At 36.1% G+C, this 20,254-nt stretch overlaps 1 protein-coding gene across 1 annotated transcript in view; it reads right to left on the reverse strand.

Annotated features, from left to right (window-relative positions):
* ADGRG2 (adhesion G protein-coupled receptor G2) overlaps positions 1-20,254 on the reverse strand; it is a 54,970-nt gene that overhangs the window by 20,776 nt on the left and 13,940 nt on the right. The window contains exons 3-11 of the mRNA XM_067297085.1: positions 12,570-12,596; positions 11,458-11,484; positions 9,654-9,686; positions 6,375-6,431; positions 5,084-5,154; positions 3,183-3,256; positions 1,973-2,012; positions 1,807-1,841; positions 455-537 (exon numbers count right to left, since the gene is read on the reverse strand). Coding sequence (XP_067153186.1) covers positions 455-537; positions 1,807-1,841; positions 1,973-2,012; positions 3,183-3,256; positions 5,084-5,154; positions 6,375-6,431; positions 9,654-9,686; positions 11,458-11,484; positions 12,570-12,596 — 447 coding nt within the window. The remainder of the gene's footprint in view (positions 1-454; positions 538-1,806; positions 1,842-1,972; positions 2,013-3,182; positions 3,257-5,083; positions 5,155-6,374; positions 6,432-9,653; positions 9,687-11,457; positions 11,485-12,569; positions 12,597-20,254) is intronic.

Here is a 20,254-nt window from a genome sequence, read left to right on the forward strand (position 1 = left end):
ATGCCTGACAAGTACAGATTTATTCTTATGGTAAGCAAACTGGAATGCAATTCTACATGATTTGCAACAGAAAGAAATAGTACAAGCCACCACTCCCTACTATATCAATATCACCGTGAAAACTTGGCAATTTTTAAACTTGTCAGTTCAGGTCAACATTTCAGTAATGCATATATGTTAGCAAACAATATTACAGCTAATCATTTTAAAATCTGCTTTATTAATGTAGTCACCAATTTTATACCAAAGCTTTTTAATACACATTCCTATCTCTCCCTCTCCCCACCAAATCCAAAATGCTGCATTTTCACTTCATATATGAGGTTATCAAAATTAGTTTTTATTTAAAATAAGTAAGAGTCTTTTCTTTTAGCTACCTGGGGGTCGCCTGTAGAACTATGAAATTTAATCTAAACAGTAACTGTGATGAGACTGTATTTAAGGCATAACTTACCAATTTGACTTATTTCTGTTTTGTCTGTTAAATTGCTTATATTCTCTTTCTTAGCCAGCTTTATTATGAAATTGCAATGTATGCTGTAATGAGAAGAAAAAGCTTTAGACTCAAGAAACATATCTGCCTTGTATTTACAATGCATGGAACCAATGTCAAATGCTACATCAGTGAACATAAATTTTTCCTAGGCTTTTTCAATTTTGGGGTTATTTTTAATGCACATAAAACACCATGGCAGGCTACAAAGCAGAAGAGTATACATTAGAGAATACATTAGTTTGTAGCACCTTATTTTCTCTTCTCTCCACAGACACTGCTGATTCTTAAATGGGATCCTTCCTAATTAACGTTAGCCATTTACTCATGTAGGCATGTAACTACACTTTTTATAATTACGGTTACATGATGAGAAATCCTCCCTAAACTAGCAAATGTACAGCCAGATTTCTTCACATTCAGCAAACTCAAACACACAGGTGTATAAAAGGCAACAGAAACAAGATGAAGTGAAACTTCTTTCCAGCTAACAAGAATGAAGAGTACCCTAACACCTGCCAGCATATGACACAGTGACGTGAACTGAATTTCTGTCCATTACTATTTGAGGGTTTTGGACTTTTTTTCATCTTAAACTGGGAAAATAAACTCCAAAATTCAAATATTTGAGGAAATGAAGTTTCAGATTTTGATTTAGAATATAGTATTTTCAAGCTGAACATTTTAAAGGACCAGCAATTTAGTGGTGAGTAGCAATTAAACCGACAGGTGTTATCTACATTTCAGTCAACAGCTGTCAGGGTTTCCAGGATCACCTGCTGTAGAGCAGCCTTGCCATTCTGGTAACCGATGGCTTCCAGACTCTGAACTAGTTACCTCCTCAGGGTTCTCCTATCCTGAGGATGGCTGGTTTTCAAAGCTGAAGAACAGCAACCCAAGATGTTTGAAGAAATTCGCTAATAAAGATTGTCTTGGATTCACAATCTCTGGAAGTTCAGTGGTCCCAAATCTCAAGGCAGCCTTTCAGGTTATTGGCCAAGTTGCTGTGTGAGTTGGTTAATATGAAGATGAAGAAGAAATCTGGCAGGCAAGCCTGTATTGCACCAGAAAGTTAATGAAAAGTAATATAATTTTGTAAAAAAAAAAAAAAGGAATCACTAATCCTAGGAGACTAAGGGGATCAGAACTTCCTTCTCTGTCAGCCTGCATATATTTCTCAAGCCTGTTTCTCAAACCTAACTTCCTAGATAGCTTGGGTTTTGTCCTGCTACACAGCCATTCATGCTTGAAATAATCACAATACAATATATGAGCTTTTTATTATATAAACATTTTAAAAGTTAACAACAAACCTCTGGTTTTCTTCTCTGCATTCCATAACAGAGGACTGTAATGACAAATGAAAATAGAATAAAATTATTCTGTCAGGAGAAAACAGGACTGATACTTAGATAATGACATGATCAGACATAAGTTGAAAAAAGTTTTCCAAATAGTAACAACAATTAGTAATCTTACCTCACTTACTTCTTGCAAGGTTTTGTTGAACTCTGAAATTCTTTAAAATAAAAGGTTACCATTATGGAGGATTTCTACTTATGTTTAAAAAGAAAAGAATAAGCAATTACCAAGAAGCAAACATTTTTCCAATTGATCAGTAAATAGTTAACAGTGATTTTTTAAAATGATAGTTTTAATATTGTAAAACCACTTTTAAAAGGATTAAACAGTAAAAAATTGTCTTTTCATCTTTATTAGTCACTTCACAAAGTAAGTTTAAACCTCTGTCATCCCATATAAATATATTTCAACATCAACCCACTTCTTTAAGACTTATTTAGAAGAGCAAAAGATAAATCTCAATATTGTCTTTTGGCACGCAAGCATTTGGAACAGAATTCTAATCTGATAGTCGAAGCTACAGAAAGAGAATGAACAGGAAATACGGATTTCTTCTACAAACAGGATCTGTTGGCCAAATATAGTTTTTTGATTTTCAGGGGAGTTTTGAGAATAGCAGTTAATATACAGTCACTTAAACCTCTGCAAAGGGTAGTACGAGTATTAAGAATACTAGGAAGAGAAAGGTAAGTAGAACCACAACTGGGGACAAGCCCCTGTAGACAAAAGCTTTGGTGCATCTTGAAAGAGGAAAGGGCACATCTTAGAAAGACCATGAAAGGAGATGCTACACTGAAATAAAAATATAGACAGGACTCCATGAATATGTATAAAAATATATAGCTATAAAAGTTTTCATATTAGTTTCTTAGAAGACTGACCAAATCCCTGCAATTATGACAACCATTTGCTCATGATAAGCAGCAGCCGGATTGGCAATTTCAACAGTTCACAGCTCATGTCCTCAGATTCTTTTTTTTCAGACCATCAGCATATACACAGCTTAAATGCTACCTTACTAAGGTCTTTCTGATATGGAGATAGACCACTGCAACTTTGTTTGAGACCCAAGGAAACTGAAGGACCTAAATGAAATCAAAAAGTATACTGTTTTTTTAAAACAAAATCCACTGACGCGTAAAACAAAAATGAGACTATTCTAACCAATATGAACTTCATCTTAAAGAAAACGATTTCAAAATTCCTGAAAATTTTAATTTATAAAGTACAAGAATAATGCAAAGTGAAGAGTCTAATCACACAGAAGGCCTTACTTAATCTTTTTCAAATATCTCAAAGGTTTCAATCCTTATTCAAAATTACTCACTTCACTTCTTCCAGGGTAGGTGCCACAACTGGAATTAATTTTGCAACGTGATTGCTGATGGTTATGTTATTAATCTGTTAGAAACAAAGATTCCACTGATAAATCAAAACTGATTCTTAGCATCAAAAGAACCTTATGTTCATATCACACAGTCCAGAAGTCTGAAGTTCCAAGGGTAAGAAGCACACTTGCTCATAAATACATTTCAGAAAATATTTACCATGAAGTTATTGTCACAGCTTATTGAAGGAATTGGCTCTTTTGGGGCACACCAAGTAACAGTTTCTGATCTATTATCATCAAGAGGATAGCAACTTTAACATATCTCATGTTAGGAAAAGATGAAAGCAGATTAGTTTGCAACAGAGAGACCTTAAACCAGATACTGAACAAGCTTCCCAATTGTAATGATAGTGCAGCATGGGGACAAACTACATAATAGTCACAGGGAACATACAGCATGGAATCTCAGGAGTTAGATATCAACAACTGAGGTGAAAATCACAGTAGGAGTGATCTAATTATATGTGATCTAGCCTCAGGGCAGCAAGGCGTATTAAGGTCCACCTAAAGGTCCCTCTTAGGCCAGCATTCTTATGTTCTTCTGGTTGCCACCAGTAACTGGTATTTTTACACTTGATGCAAGCAGCAAGTAACTTCCTGAAAACATCTGACATAAATGATATTGACATTACCGGAGAAATATTGTGCTAAAAAGTAAAACAGTTTCAAGAAACAGGAAACCTCCTTTTGTAATAGCTATGGGCATAATGTTAACACAGTAGGGTCATCCCAGTTGACACTATCAACATGGAAACACAATACAAATGTGGAGGCAGCTCCTATCCTGGGGATAGTGGGGCCCAACCTCACCTAAACTTTTTGAATGTAAGCTAAAATCTTCCTTTGTTCTTCTGTCTTACTTGTGGCATGCAGTGGAGTCATAAACAATGGATATATGGACAAACTTGTTACAACATGTAAAGTTTCCCCAGCATTTTCTTTTTACCAAGGCTTAAAAATGTAACAGAGCTCAATGTGAACCTGTGCAGTGGCTGTCGGTGGGGATCCTACAATAGAAAACTGAAAAAATGGACATTAACTTGCAAAGGACCTTGTACCATTTTGGCTGTCCTCAGGCTTGCAGAAATGGCATGTGAAATCTCAGACTGAATGCCAAAAGGCATGTATGGGAGAAAGGCAAAAGGTCCTTTACAAGTTATGTCAGGTTTTCAGTTTTCAAACCTGTAACAGCTAAATAGTCTCATCCTGTATTATCTAGATACTGAATAACCTATACTGTCCTTGCTTTGCATGATATCGTTCTCTTAAACCTCTTTTGTGTTATAGGAATACACACACACATTCATACTCCTGCTACAAACCTGGTAACTGATTAACCACTAGCTAAAAAGTATTAGGGCCACCGCTGCTTAGAACAACGCCCTGTTTATGAGAGTCTCAACATGAATTATTCCCAGGATGCAATCCGGCCTAACTTGTGATCAAACTGTATGTGTCTAATACTCCTAAAGTGTCTAAATTTCTCTCCAAAGGATGATCCTGTATACCTAAATTTAGATTCCTAATTAGGTGGTTCAGACTTCTCTCTCCAGAATTTCCAGGGCTTCTTCCCTGTTTTCAGTGGTTATATAGAAAATACAGACAATTAGTGTAGGAAGTCTACTTAATTGGACCTTTAAAATTTAGCCACAAAACCACTATTTAAGACAGAGAGAGCAGATCCATCCACTGTTAATATTAACTTGTATTGCAAACTGTACTTGAAGTAAAATAAAACCATAATAAAAATCACACTAGGATATCAGTATTTTAAGTGTAGACAAAGAAATTTATTTCAGCCTTCCTTACAACAAAGTTTTAAAAGAGAGAACACTTACTATTTCTACATTTAGTGATGTGTTACTGCTTTCTTCACTCGCCTGAAGTTTTGCCTTGCCCACATAGAACACTAAAACCAAAAGTCAAAAAAGTTAAAGAAAAACAAAACTTGTGCTTAATCACACAATGTGAAATTATTTGAGAATTCAAGATTTCACTCTCCTGTGTTACAAGAGAAGGGAAATAAGAACACCGAAATTAACTTTTCTGATCATTTCCTATTTTGCCATCATTCTTCCATGTCTTCACTTATTCTTTTCCACAAAACTACTACTTCAATAGCTTCATTTTTTCAGTTTTGCTAGCTATCTCTAAATTCCATCTAATTTTTTTTCCAAAATAGAAGAGCTGCACTGTGCATGCTATTAATACAACTCCAACTTCTGTAATGAGAATAAAATGTTGGCTAAAGGCAAAGTGGTACTCTGAATATTATTCAGTCCCTTTGCTGATTAAAGCACTTTCAGGATACCATAATTCCCAGTATCATTCAGCAGTCCTTTAGAGCTGATAGGACACTTTGGTGGACATAAAAGAACTTCTATGACATTTCTCTTCTTGCAGCCACACATTCAGTGTGAGCTTTAGAGAAGGACCCATGCAGGAATGCATACGTCATGTCACCCAAAACACATGGCACAGTTTACTGTGTCAACCATTAGGGAAACTTTATATTGGGAAGCAAATATTTATTCTGTCTCTTTCTAATCTATAAAGTACAGATTATCAGTATACAGCCACCTGGCAGAAATGACTTCATTTTCTGAAGTACTTCTCACAGGAGCCCTTTATCAAAGTATTTTGAAAGTCAGCAACATAAATCAACAAAATCTTTATCTACATTTTTGTTAACACACATATAGGGAACATCATTGCCCTTTCCATTTCCCTTTGTTTTTCTGTCCTGTCACATTATGCTTTTAAAATACATGCAGGTTTTTACAATAATTCTTCCAAACTCTATTTCAACTTCCATTTCTGATACAGGATTAGGCTTAATATGGCAGAGACTAACAGCATACTAGCTTCTTTTTTCTCAGGTTAGTAATTATTATCTGTAACCGTGTATCCTCTGATAAGAAATACTGATCAAGAACAGAGTTGACTGAACATTACTTCTAATACAAAACATGTTTAATTTAATTTTTAAGAAGCTATATACAGTCTCTCTGAATTAGCAAGAAAACTTACTACAGAGCTAGATTTTATACAGCAAATGCAAATTGCCACATTACTCAGAAGAGAAAATAGTTGGACATAATTTTTACAAGAAGAAAGAAAAAAACTAACCTGAAAAATTACAGACAGTCGATATATTGCATAAAATGGTTTCTCCTGGCATAGTTTCTGGAAAAAAAAAAAATCCAGTGAGTAAAAATACTGAATTTAAAGTCAGTCCTGACAAACATACACATTTACAATCATTTCAGGGTTTTAAATTTAAAGGTCTTTACCTTTTAGAAATATTTTACATACTGTGTAGGCTTCACTTCTCTAGGGCACTTACCATGATATTATCTAAGAGCTAGTATTCAGACCGATACACACTGTTTTTGTTTAATTTTCTGTAACAGTTTCCGCAGAAGACCTACATGCAAGTAGTTTCTGCATTTAAAAATAATCCCATAATTTGGTGGAAAGCAAAGACACAAACACATTAGAATACAGTTGTATCTAAGACAATATTTAACATACTTAAGTTGTCAATTTATAGATAGGACTGTGCTCTTGCAGGGCTGCACATCACCTTTCCAATAACCGTGCACTGTGTGGCACACACTTTTTCAAGGTCTGTATCAGCAACTAACTCGAATGAATAAAAGTAAGATAGTCAACTCCAGGACTCTCATTGCAACTGTCCAGGCACAAGAAAGACCTGATGAAAAGGGATCTTTGTCTAGGTTATCAAAAAGAAGTTGACATTTTTAAAATAATCAAGTCAATAAACTCTTCATATATAATCAAGATAACACAGAAATCAGTGTATCGCGAACAGGCTCTTTAAATATCACGGTATTCAAATCCTTATGTGATACATCATCTGTTTCTGAGGATCCTATTACGGCTACTTATGATAGTATGAAAACTAGAAACTATTCTGCCTGATAGAATTGAAACCATGGTGATAAGAAACGGATTCTCTCACCTAGCATACCATGCTTTAGTTAAAACAAACCTTTTGCTACTGCCATATGTTTAACCCTACCTATACAGCAAAGAAAAATACTGATCTCAAATTTAGGGTATTGTAAACAGATGGCTCAGCTGTAATTTTATTCAGTTAGTAAAGGACATGAAAGATGTTTGCATCTGAGACAAAACTCCTGCACTTTCTCATAAAAACAGATGTGGCAGCATACATTTCCTTACAACACTTAAGCAAATTCCTCAGTTATAATGAGGACCAAGGAAATAGTGCAAAATAAGCACGTATTTTGGTACGATAATTTCGATCATCCTCCATTAACAGAAAAACAAGTCCTGTCCTCTCAGCTGTGATCATTCGCTAGTACCAAATGAGATGGGAAATTTTTCTTTTCTTTTTTTACTTTTTCTGTGGTACAAACATTTGCCTGTTACAGCCTGATATACTTCATCTGTTTCATCATCATCAATGGCAAGGATTTTGAGCTGCTGGCAACATTCAAAAAATTAGGAAAAAAATTTTTTTTTGAGAGCAATTTTGATTCAAATGAACTTGCCTTCCCTTTCATGTTGGTAGCTGTCAGTGAAGTAGCAATGAAATTTTATCAATGCTATTATTTTAAGAAAAAACAATCTTTGAAGAAATAAAAGGTTCTTCAATAACTGAATTTTTGAAATTATTAGCTAGATGAAGAACAACAACATTTATAAAATCCCAACGTACAAAATAGGTCAGAAAAGTAAAGAATAAGGTCAACCTTGTATTTACAGAGAACTTGTATGTGTGCCACCTCGTCCTGCCCAGGACCTCTGCATGCCACCACAATGCACATAATAAATAAGCAGTGTGGAGGATCAAAGCCTCACCAAAAGTCATTAATGATTTCAACCTCCAAGGATCACCAGGTAACATAGCCACAATCTTCTTGCAGGTCACATTTCACATAGTCAAATTACACTAGCCAGTATGGCTCCAAGCCATCCACCACTTATGCTAATTCTATGTAAATATATTCTAGTCAGTCTACTAGGCTCCTACATGGATAATAAAATACTAAACTCAGCCTAGTCCTATAGACTGGATCTGCACAGAGAACATCAGATTCAGATTCAGTCCTCTTCAATCTGTTTAAAAGCATGAGGAATTTTTTTTAAGTAAATACAGTTCCTGGGACTGCGTTTCTTAGATCTTTGTGCCCCCTGACAATCTGCTGCTCTGATTCACAAAATACTCCAACCTTTCTATATGTGATATGTAGGTAAGCATTGCAGAACTAGACCTTCTACTGGACTGGAGACCAATGCAAAGTAAGGCAGACTGCTAATATGACAAACAATAGTACCAAGAAAAAAATCCGATTAAAAATATTTGAGTGCAGACCTCTTGAACTCACAAAGACACTTAAATTTTGAAAAGCTTTAGAGAATATCAGTAGTGATATATAAATCCTACATGGTATTATGGCGGAATAATAATCAGTGATATTAAGGGTGTCTGTAAAAAAAATGTTTTAAAATTAAGTATTTACATTTTAATTTAAAAAGCCTATGAAATACAAGTCATAAAAAGAAGTTTCCTTATTTACAGTTTAGACTCCGTCTTTCCAGAAGAAGTGTAAACACATGACCATTTATTTTATAAGGTGATTAAGTTACTTTCTGCACATGAAAATAAAAGCAGCATTTTGGGGGGTTCACCTGATAAAATCATTACATCCCCATCTGAGCCAGTTACTCAAGGCTCCCTATTATTCACTGGAGAAAGAAGTGCTTTTAAGGTGTGATTCATTTAACCTATTTTAGATGGGTACTTTAGGATAAGACGAATCCCATCCTAAAAATGTCTCTCTCTCCATCAACTATGAAGGCTAGCAGGATGTCTAGCTCAGATGAAGACACAGGCATCTATAGTTACATGGGATGAATATACTCCAAATGCAAACATCAGGAAGAAAGGTGTAGCAATTCTCCTGACTGGTCTCTACTGACCCTATTTGGCCAACATATCAAAAGCACATATATTATGTCAGTGTTTTTAAGCAATGATGTGTACATTTTAGTTCTGTAAAATACTTTAAATAGCATCAGAAAGTTTAGAAAGCATTCTCTCTATAGCTATACCCCAAAACAAAAAACAAACAAACAAAAAATACCCCAAGCCAACATATTGCTAAAAATAAATGTCCGGTCTGGGCTTGGACAAGCAATTTAATATTTTGGCTAAAAAGGAAAGGTTAACAGCTCAGTGTTAGTTTAATGCACTTCAAAACTCTACCAATGCAGACTTAAAATATAGACTGTAAGCTTTTTAAAATAGTGTAAGAAAAGAATTTGGGCTAAATGAACCCCAGTTTAAAAAGCAAACTTTCATGAATGCAACACAGATCTTCCTCCAGATCTCATTCACCTTATGTGAATTCTCACCTGTAGTTTGTGCAGTTTCTTCTGAAGACATATCTGAAGGAGAAAATTAATAACAGTAAAAACAAAAATAACAAAATCTAAACAATCTAACACTAACTAAATCTAAATAGGAGAAATGTTAATAAAATCTTGCCTGTAGGACTAATAGGATAGGTGATAAAAGTAACAATAGAGGATTCTGGAAAAAAAAGAGAAAAGAAGTAGCAATGGCATTAATGTAATTCTTTATTTCTATGAATTTCTGAGAAGGAAGATCAAGCATGCAACACTTTCAACAGGAACAGAATTTTAATGCTCTAAGTCCCCTTTTATGAGCACTTCGGTGCTCAGTAAGAACTGTGTCCATTGTTTCAAAAATCTGAACAAGTATCTGAATACAAACAGCCGGTAATTGAGCTCTTTCAGGTAAGTTCCTTTTATTGGTTTCATTCTCTTGGAAGACACAGATGACTGGCTCATCCAATAGCGGTAACTGCTCAGCTCCAAGGCCCTTTTTCTGCATATACCCATGATACTCCTGACCAAAGATGACATACTGAGCTTGGCAAACGGTGCTTCCAAAATCTTATTTTTGCCAGAAATTATATATAAATAAAATAGAACGAGGATGCAAGTATTTTTTTAGCCACACAAGAAAAAAAAATTACATTAAGAAAGCAGAAGAAAAAGACTGCTCAGGAAGGATGTGCTTAGTTAGCACATTTTAAGTGACCACACAGGAATATAAAGCCGTTAGAGGACAATGTCACTCCAATATGACACCTCAGTGACTTTTTTAAAGGGGGCAAAGCAGTTTCATAACAGAATAACATTACGCTTTCCAAATTTCTTTAATAAAAGCATCAGTGTCATCATTTGTAGCAATATCTCAAATATAATAAAAAATAGTTGGTTACTCTGCAAAGAGAGAGTTGCACACCAAAACAAAGCAATGTACTTCATGATACAGAACAGGTAGGGGAGCTTTTCTTTCAGCTATATTTATTCCCATTAGACTAGCCATTTTAAACATTTTCAAAAGTTCCCTCTTTATTTTGTACTTGGAGTAAGAGCTAAGCATATTTGTTTCTTCAGTAACAATCCTGAAGACAATTGATTTTCTAAGGCAATTAATAAATGGCCAAAAGGAATCAGAGGGAAAACTAAATGCTGGCTTCATCTGTATCACTTTGTTTGGTATAAACAACTACAAATAATGAATTGGCTGCAATTGTTAATGATGATACATTCTCAGAGAAAGATTGTATCTGTAAAAAAAAGTGTATCTGTGTGCCTGTATGATTTTTTTTTCTAGAGTATAGTGTGTCAGCATATATTAAGAAAGCAAGCAAATGGTTCTTTCTGTGTGTATATTTCCTCTATTTTTTCACAAATTTTTCTACAAAAAATGCTTTCATAGACGATGTTCATCACCTTTGGTCCCACAAGTTATTAGAGTCCCCTTCTTGTTTTTGTTGTCTCTGAAGTGTACCACACTGCATCAAATGACAGAGGTGTGTGTACTGGGGTGGAAAGAGGTGGAAAGGAGTTCTCTCCCTACAGTGTTCTCCCTCTGCCCTCTCTGCAAACTATTCACTGTTTAGGTTACAAAAGGCTCTTGATCAAGCAGCTTGCACTTATTTCATCCCCAACCGACACTACCACAAACTGGGAGTGATCCCATATGCCATGCTAATCCATTAAAGGTAGCATGAAGAATTCAGTTCTTCAATTCTCCTCATTACTTCAGATAAAAACAGAAAAAGATTTTTCTAATACGAAATAATGGGCATTGCAGCAATCAGTAAAGCCCTGGTTTTCTTACCAGCAATGGTTGTTGCAGTTAATGCTCCTGAATTTACAGCATTTGTTTCAGAGAGAGAGAGAGAGAGAAAAAAAAAGGGGGGGGAGGGGGAGGACACAGATTAGTACATGAAGTTTCAGTTACAGATATAACCATCCTCATCAGCCTTTCCCTGTATTATCGGAAGTTAACTGGATGCATTCACCAGAAGAGGGCAACACCTGCTCATCAGAAAAACACTTCCAGGTTGAAAAAAAGGTGGACATACTAATCTCTGCTGAAATAACATTAAAATTGTTATGAATTCAAATAGAATTTAGCCAAAAATTATTTCTTTTCAACAAATATGGGACAATTTGCATTGTACAATGTTAAGGAAACAAAATCCATAGTCCCAAGATACATGTCAGACTAGCCTGAACTCCACATGCCTATCATGAGCGTCTTGCTAATGGTGGGAATGGGAATTAAACATTTATGACAAGATGATTGTAGCTGGGTAGGAAGAACCCTTCTCACATCTTGTATTAATAACACTGGGACTTGCCATTTAAAAATTATTTCATACATGTCCATTCTCTTCTCTATCCAGCAAAAAGTAGCATTACAAAAAGCTAATTCATTTCAAGTTTGAATCTCTGCTCTTGATAGGAGCCAGCCAACTATTTATATAGCAAACACTAGCCACTAAACCTTTGATCTTGTTACAGCAAGCATTTTGATCAAAAAGAAATTAGAAAGTTTGATATCTGGTCTACACAGCAATTTTAAAGTTAGCCCTTTAATTTACTGAGTGGTTTATGACAGTGCCTTAGAAAAGTAAAATCACAGTTATCACAGAAATACAGTATCAAGAACAAATCACAGCAAATACAGACACACAGACACTTTTTTTTTAAAACACAACAATTTCAGATGTGCTGCTATGCTAGCAAAATAACATTTTGTGCTGTCAAAAGTTTTGTTTTTGTGAAATAAATTGTTTGCATTGAACTTCAAGTCTTTTACACTAGAACTGAAGAAATGAATTCTAGTTTGTGCAAACACGGTTGTACTGGATAGGCTAGTCTTTCATCTACCTTCAGTGGGTGCGACTAACACTACTGATTTTATTTTTATAAATCCGTTCTTACCTGTAGGTCTGGTAGTGTCTTCTGTATCTGACAAGGGAAGAAAAACAGTAAAAATTAGATGATAAATGTAAGAACAGAGAATTTTGTAACAGAAAAAAAAACAAAATTAAATGAAACAAGAACAACGCTCTCCTCAAAAAACCCAAAAACTTAAAAAAGAAAAATATGACAAAAGAAACCCAAAGTAGTCAAAACAAAGCAGAAGACAACTCGCGTATTCATTTTTCCTGAGAATTCCCCGGCTTTCAGTTTAGGACTTGGTCTTTATAAGCCAGAACCCCATATTAAGAGCCCAAAAGAAGTGAATATAAGGAAGAAAGTCCAGAAGCAAGAGATTTCACCTATCTGCAATGCTATTAACTCACCTGGAGCACCTCCTAGTCAATGAAGCCTTCCTTAATCATTCCTACCTATTTTGGGAGGACTGGAAGTAACCCTCCTTTTTCCCAGTCTGACCCCAACTTTTGACTGAGACGCCACCAGCTTTCTTCATACCTGTTAAAGGAACCAGTGAGATGCGATTTTCCCTTCCAAGCAGAGATCAGAATCCCTATCTGACTTTTCTCCTTCATTCCTCAGGGATCTTTCCCTCAATCTACATCTGCTTTACCTGTAAACAGTTACTAACGAAATCAGAAGAGAATATTCTTACTTAGTTGAGCAGGTCTTTGAGCCACAGTTAGAAAATAAAAATCCCTCAACCCACTCCTGCTACTCTGTCGGAAGATAAAAAAATTCCCCGCTAAAAACGAAGTGCCCAGAACAACGTCACCATGACAGATCACGAGGCCAGTTTGCTCTCAGCTGGCTTAGCTCTACCCTAGAGCAGCCTCTGAAGATGGCAGTGTCTAAGCGGCAGAGAAAGAAGAAAGTGAAAATACCATTTTCTAGTTCATTCCTGCCTCAGAGACACCCTCTCCTCACATACAGGAACTTGCTAACTTTCTGCCTGTCAGTTAAACAAACCCTCAATTCAAGCTTGTTTGCAGAACTACTGTGCATCCTTTGAGAAATGTGTGTTGCATCTTTTTGAAAAGCTAGAAGATGAACTCTGTTGAGCTCAATTTGTTCTTCAGTTTATCACTTTTGGACTTACAGAAGACCCATATTAGTCTGCGAGCTTTCGCACTGCCCTTCCATTGCCAATGTCTCCAGAAATCCTTTCAGAACAGTTGCTTGATTGAAAATGAACAACTACACTAAATAGCAGCAAACACAAATGTAACAGGAACTCATTATTGTGCTTCCACATAGCTATTTTTGCTCAAATGTGGAAAAAAGATGCAGTTGAATCATTCATTTGTATACGGGAAATAAAATGAAATGTTATTAATTAAGAGAAAAGCTGGGGAGGACAGGAGAGGTGTGAAAGAAAAGGACATTTTATTCCACAGATATTCACAAAGTACATATAACAATTACAAAGTAAACCAACATTAATACAAAGAGGTAAAAAAGGCAGACAAGATAGCAAACAGTTCCTACATCTGGAATATGAAGGAAAAGTAATTTAGGGTAAAATTAAAATGTAGAAAAAGAAGAATATACAAAGATGACCATACACTTGTTAGACTTGCCCTGGGCAGCACGCAAAGTTCTGGCTAAAAATGGGAATTAGCAGTATATGAATTTAATATTCAACAAATCAATACTGAAAGTTTTTTAGTTTAACAACTTTTGTTCTGCTTATACCTGAATTACTATTTACAACATAGCAACAACACCACAAGAACAGTGCCATTAACTTTGTTTCATCAGCTTTCAATATGATTCCTCCAACCAGTGTCAAATGCATATTTATATATGTATAAATACAGTAAGGTATAGTGTTTTGCATTCATTGATAGATACTGTCATGTTGTGTATCTAGCTTTATGCTCAAGGACTCACAAGGCACAGGAAGACTGCCTAAACACCATTTAAATCTGAGTTTGTACTGAGGCTACAAATAAGAATATCTACCACACTCATTCATTTCCACAGTATTACTGTCTGTTCTGTAAGAAGTTAATTTACACAACCACTCTTCCTTGGCCTAACACCTTTCACTTATTACAAGTATGGGTGGATAACAGCCAGGAATCCAAATGCTAAAGGATTTGATGTTATTTCTACTCTCAGTTACAAGCTATCTGTTTCCTCTGTCCTGTGAGGATCAATGCTCCAAGTTCATTTAAATGCTTTTAAAATTCCCATCCATTTTTCTCTTATGTGAAAAATTCCAGTGCAACTATGGAGTCTCTAAGTAGCTGTGCAAACATTGATGTCCTTGACCACAGACGCTAGGCACAATGAAAAATTGAAGAAAAAAAAGGAACAAGGGAAAAAGGAAGCATAACAATTCAGCCTTGGTATAAAGCACACCCACCCAAAATAAAGTGTGTTTCTATCAAGTTTGAATTTGGTCCTATTTCTATAGTCTGCCTGTAACAACAATAATTCTAACCTGTAGTGCTTGCAGTTTGTTGTGAAGTTGTATCCGAAAAAGAAATGTTAACAAAAAGCTAACTAATGTACAAGTAATGCAGAAATAAAATCTTGCCTGACACAGTATTGGAGCAGGTAACAAAAGTAACAATAAATGATTCTGATGCAGTAATAAGCAAACAGATGCATGAATCAATAAAGAAGCCAACCAGCCAAATACATTTAGGGTTTGCTTGTTTTTAAGAATCTGTGATTAAATTTTCAAATACTATTCAACTGATTGGAAGAATTCAAGTTCCAATGTAAACATTTTCATCAGCACATAAAAAGATGCAAATAAACACTTTGGTTACATACATGAAACACAGTAAAATTGTATTAGTGCAAGTTCCTTAAAAATCATGGATATTTGGAGCAGCTTTTTTTCAATGAACAGATTTTCAAAGTCCTTAAAGTACAATGTAGAATATAAAGTGATCAGACAGGAAAGTTGGAGCATAAGAATACGAGACTAAATCATAAGAATATGACACATAGAGGTCATCTGGTTGGCTATGCTAAGCCAGGGAAAAGGAAATGTTCACGTCTCAGAGGATTTTCATTTAGAAGAAATTTTCCCCATTTGATCATGAGATTAGCATGTTGGATTGTGCAGGAGGTTTTGCTAAAATCAGTGTTACATCTACTGCAAAGAATTGCACCCCAAGTTATATGCAAATTATTTCATGTAAATAATCCAGAGTTACTGAACTTCTGGTTCCAAGCTCATCCCATTTTGGAAACGAGTATCTCTCTGCTACCCTTAAGATTTGGCTGCAGGAAACTGTGGTACAGGCATGTATCTGACTTGAGATATTGCACATAAAAGCTGTCCTTCATAGCAAAATTACACAAATGCACACAAAACTATACCTTTACAAAACACAACTACCAAAAGAAGTGTCAGGCACAACAGTGCAGTATATGTATTATCTTTTTATTTATATGTATTCTAGTACCAATCAACTTATAAATAATGCTGATCCTCTAAGTATGTATCACTGATGAGCCAGCCTTCCTTGACCTTGGAAGGTACCACAGCACATCAGCTGGCAGTTATTCTTGCCAGATGCAAAGATTTGGCACTTCTGCATATTCTTTCTTCCCTGACCTGTGCAGAATGCTTCCTGCCTAGGCAGCTGGCAAAAAAAGACTGTTGCTTAAGTACCTTGCACCTATCATTCCATTTCTGAGCACGTTAAAAATTGCAGAGTTCATCTAATCCTACTCATTTACAAATGGATGTAAAAGAATCTGTTATTCCAGAAGAGAAAACCAGATTGATGAAACACACCAGTGCCTTTTCCAAACTTACTTCACAACACACTTGCCAGCCAGGAGCAGACAGTTATCAGAAAGGAACTGGCAATAATCTGTCCTGTGTGCTGAGCAATTTTCTGCCCCTGAGGTTTACAGGAGGTGTTGCAACTGATAGTCTAGCATTTATCGCTTTTGCTGTAGGAAAAGAAATTTTAAAGAAGGCTTGTCAGAGTATATTAAATCTCCACAATCCATTCTATTCAACAACAGTATTGAACAGTGAGAGTAATACCTGCCTTTTGAAAGGATTTTAGCAGAGCCCATTCAGCTGTTAAGGAAATACAGACACAGACTCTATTGCTATACCAGAATAATACTTAGAATAAAAGTAGATGCAGTATGGATTCTCAAATCTTTGAAGAGACATAAAGAAATCTCAGTTCATTTTTGTTGAATGTCATACACTGCACAAACCTAACACAGCAACTCTGAAATATGGCAGGATGAACACATGAAAATCAGATGAGCTACACTGTATTTCCTTTTTAGGAGTTTTCCTTGAAACTAACTGTTGGTTTTAGTTGCTTGACATTCTAGGTAGAAATTTTCTTATTAAAAAAGAAACAGAGAGAGAAAGAGAGAGACCAATATCCTTAGTAAAAAATGCACACTCATGTAGGTAAGAAAAAAGTGTAAGTAAATAAAAAATTGCACATTCATGCATATCAGCCTATTGAATTTAAGCTATTCAATTAGAGGCACTGATCAAACCCAAGTTATACTAGACATCTTATTTGAGACAACTGGGATTTTGCCTACAGAGAAATACAGGTCTTTTTAACATCTAGTGGTGTATGAACGTCACAGATTATGAAAACTAGGATATAACCTTAATTTTTATAGTCAATTTTCAGAAAACATTAAGGCTTCTCATTATGACTTTTCATGCCGTAAATCAGGTTAAAATACATGATCCTGTTAAGATATGTGTTCTAGAGCTCTTACACAGAAGTGTTGATACTTTAAAATTGTACAGTGATTAGGCATTATGGCACCTATAAAATTATTTTCATAACACCTAGTGTGTGTTTAAGGAAAGCCTTTAAGGTGCATTATTTACTTTAAACAATATGTAGAACTAAAGTTGTAGAAATGATAGTCAAATAAAACAGTTCTGTACTGTAAAAACATGCAAATACATTTTTAAGGTAAAATGGAGTGAATAACTAATGGATCAATCTTATATAAACTTAGGTGGACTTTCACTTAGTGAGGAAAGTATCCTTCCCAGTGGGCAAGCTGGCTTCCCTAGCACAGAAAGTGAATACCATCTCCAAAAATTTACTTGCCGCTGGTCTTGTCTTACTAAGAGGTTAGCACCTCTTGCAGCAGCTCTTATTTCCAATCAAAGGGCTCTGGAGGAAAACAAATTCTTAAAAGGAAACTGTATCTTGAAGTATGCAGCATCTCTCAGAAAAGGGCACCACACTGCTTCTGCCCACTGAAAAAAAACCGAAAGATTCTGCCCAGGGAGTCTGACCTTAAGGTCATTCTCATATACTCTTGAGGAGACAGTACAGACATAGCCATTAAAGATAAACTGCTTTTCCCATCCTCCATATCTCTTCAACTTATTTTGTGAATTTTGTGGGTGCAGGTAGTATGCTGGGGTAGGTAAGAAAAGTTTTTCAGTGACATATCTAAGTATTGTAGTTTAGTCAGTAAGAAGGCAGCAAGCTCTAAAAAATGCCATATTCTTTCAGTCACAAATCTAGCAGTACAGAGAGCAAAATAAGATAAACACAAGCCATGAATCTGAAGCTGGCAAATGCAGCAAATGATGGTGGCATGCGTAGTTTGGGAGGGGCATTTTTTCTGGATCACAGTCTAACAGTGACTTCTCTTACAGCACGATATTCACATCTACTGTAGCTAGAAACTACCCCTAAAAATAAGACTTTTTCACTGATAATGGTGCAGTATTAGGCTCACTAACCAAGTCTTTCATCAGTATCACCTTTGCATAACAGAGGCAGTGGAGGAAGAGAGACTGTCATACAATATTCACTTTCACTTAGATTTGTCAACCCTCTTCCTTTGCTGTATTTAAGAACTAGACAAGAAAGTGAATAGAGTTTATTTGGAGGAGGTTTAAAGGCCAATCTAAAGTATCCCTAAAGTTGACATGTAAAAAGAAAAGTACAAAAGCCAAAGGTGTGCTAGTCACAGGCAAACAGAATATTTCCCTTAGGTTATCCTCTAAGAATAAGAGCATGAAAATCCTCATGTATACGAAATGTGATTTTATTTGCTTCATGCATTTTTGTCTGCAACACTGTTAGGTGGGGTTCATCAAATCAGCGCATCTAATATCCTACCCAAGACAAGACACTATATATTGTAGTAATACTTTTCTAGATTTTCAGCAAATACAGAATATTTCCTGAGGACCCAAACAGCAAATAAAAATAAAATAACATTATTCAGCATTATTCCTTGCTTCTATTCAAAGGGACACACAGCAGGTCCCCAACAAGAGTTTGGTTTTTCTACAGGAAATGGCACCTCCATTAAATAAGCACCAGTTTCTATTACTAACATGCATTACTAGAAAACAAAATCAGCAAGTCCCTTACTGTCTTCATATCACTTTGTACTGTTCCAACACAAATAGCCAGGTATGCCAATACTTGAGAATCACCTCTGTGCAGGCAGAAGAAACTGTTCCAGTGGTGTGAAACCAGTTTAGCAATTTTTATCATTGCTTTCCATACCACAGCTGCAAAAGCTTACTTGGAAACCTGTATTCTTTGCATTGTCAAAACCTTCATTTCCCATCATGACTTATTATGACAATGGGGATCCAGTGTAACTTGAGCAGCTCCAGTCTGTAGAGAGGCTAAATCCATTAATAACAGTACTTAAGGCTAGGTCCACAAATAGATGTAGCTCTTACAGTGACGGACCTTTGACTACTAGAACCTGTGCACTGAATCTGTATCTCCAAGCAAGGCATTGTAGGCAATTCCTGGAGAGAGGCTCTTAAGAGCAATGTTCACAACAGCCAGTAACCCACAGTCCTTTTTGGAGTTTGTGTGTTTAAATTTGGATTACAAGCCCCAACTCCAAGTGGCACTGAACAGCTCAGCTCTGTTTCCTCGATTTTGATGCCAAGGTTGCTCTTTTCAAAACTGAGGCAGGAACTCATCCCTTTCTTTTAAAGTTTAAACAGAAAAGAGAGGTATCAGTGCCTTGCCCTCCCTACAAAAAAAGGCACGTGCTTACTGCATTCCCTAGCATGAGAGATCCTAATTGTCAGCATACGGGCTATTTTAGCTCAGAATGGTCTCCTCACGTCCTGCTGAAGCTGTTCCACTATACAAAGCAGAATTCAAAATCAATTCAGCCAAAGAGAAAGAAAGGGAGAATAAGATCTTGTAGCACAGCGGTCAAGATGGGAAGGGTAAGATTTGGGTTCTGGTCCCCTGCAAAAGGAATAGCATGCCTTTCGTCCAGGAGCTATTAGACACAGGATACAGAAAAAGACCTTAAAATGCACATGATGTACAATGACCTACCTCCAACAGGAAGAATGAAAAGCACTCTTTTCTTCTCTCTACCTCCAGTCTAACTTAAGAGATCTAAGTGATTTGGGGAGGAACAAATATGAGAAAATAGAGCCATGCCTTGTGCCTGATCAGCACAGCCTGTCTTAGCTTCTTACTAAATTCCTTTCTAACTATTTTCCTGGGCAAGTGAATCCTGTGTGCATGCATGGAGATCTAAGTGTCAGCAACTGGAGTGAGACCATGGGTCATAGGGGCCCATGTATCAGTGGTGCCAGCAACTGGAGAGAGTGAGGATCTAAGTGCCAGCAACTGGAGTGAGACAACTAGAGTGGGACCACAGGTCAGAAGGCCCGTGTGTCTGTGGTGCCAGGAACTGGAGCAAGCGAGGGT

The sequence above is a fragment of the Apteryx mantelli genome, chromosome 1, assembly GCF_036417845.1.
Source record: "Apteryx mantelli isolate bAptMan1 chromosome 1, bAptMan1.hap1, whole genome shotgun sequence".
Classification (NCBI taxonomy): Eukaryota; Metazoa; Chordata; class Aves; order Apterygiformes; family Apterygidae; genus Apteryx; species Apteryx mantelli.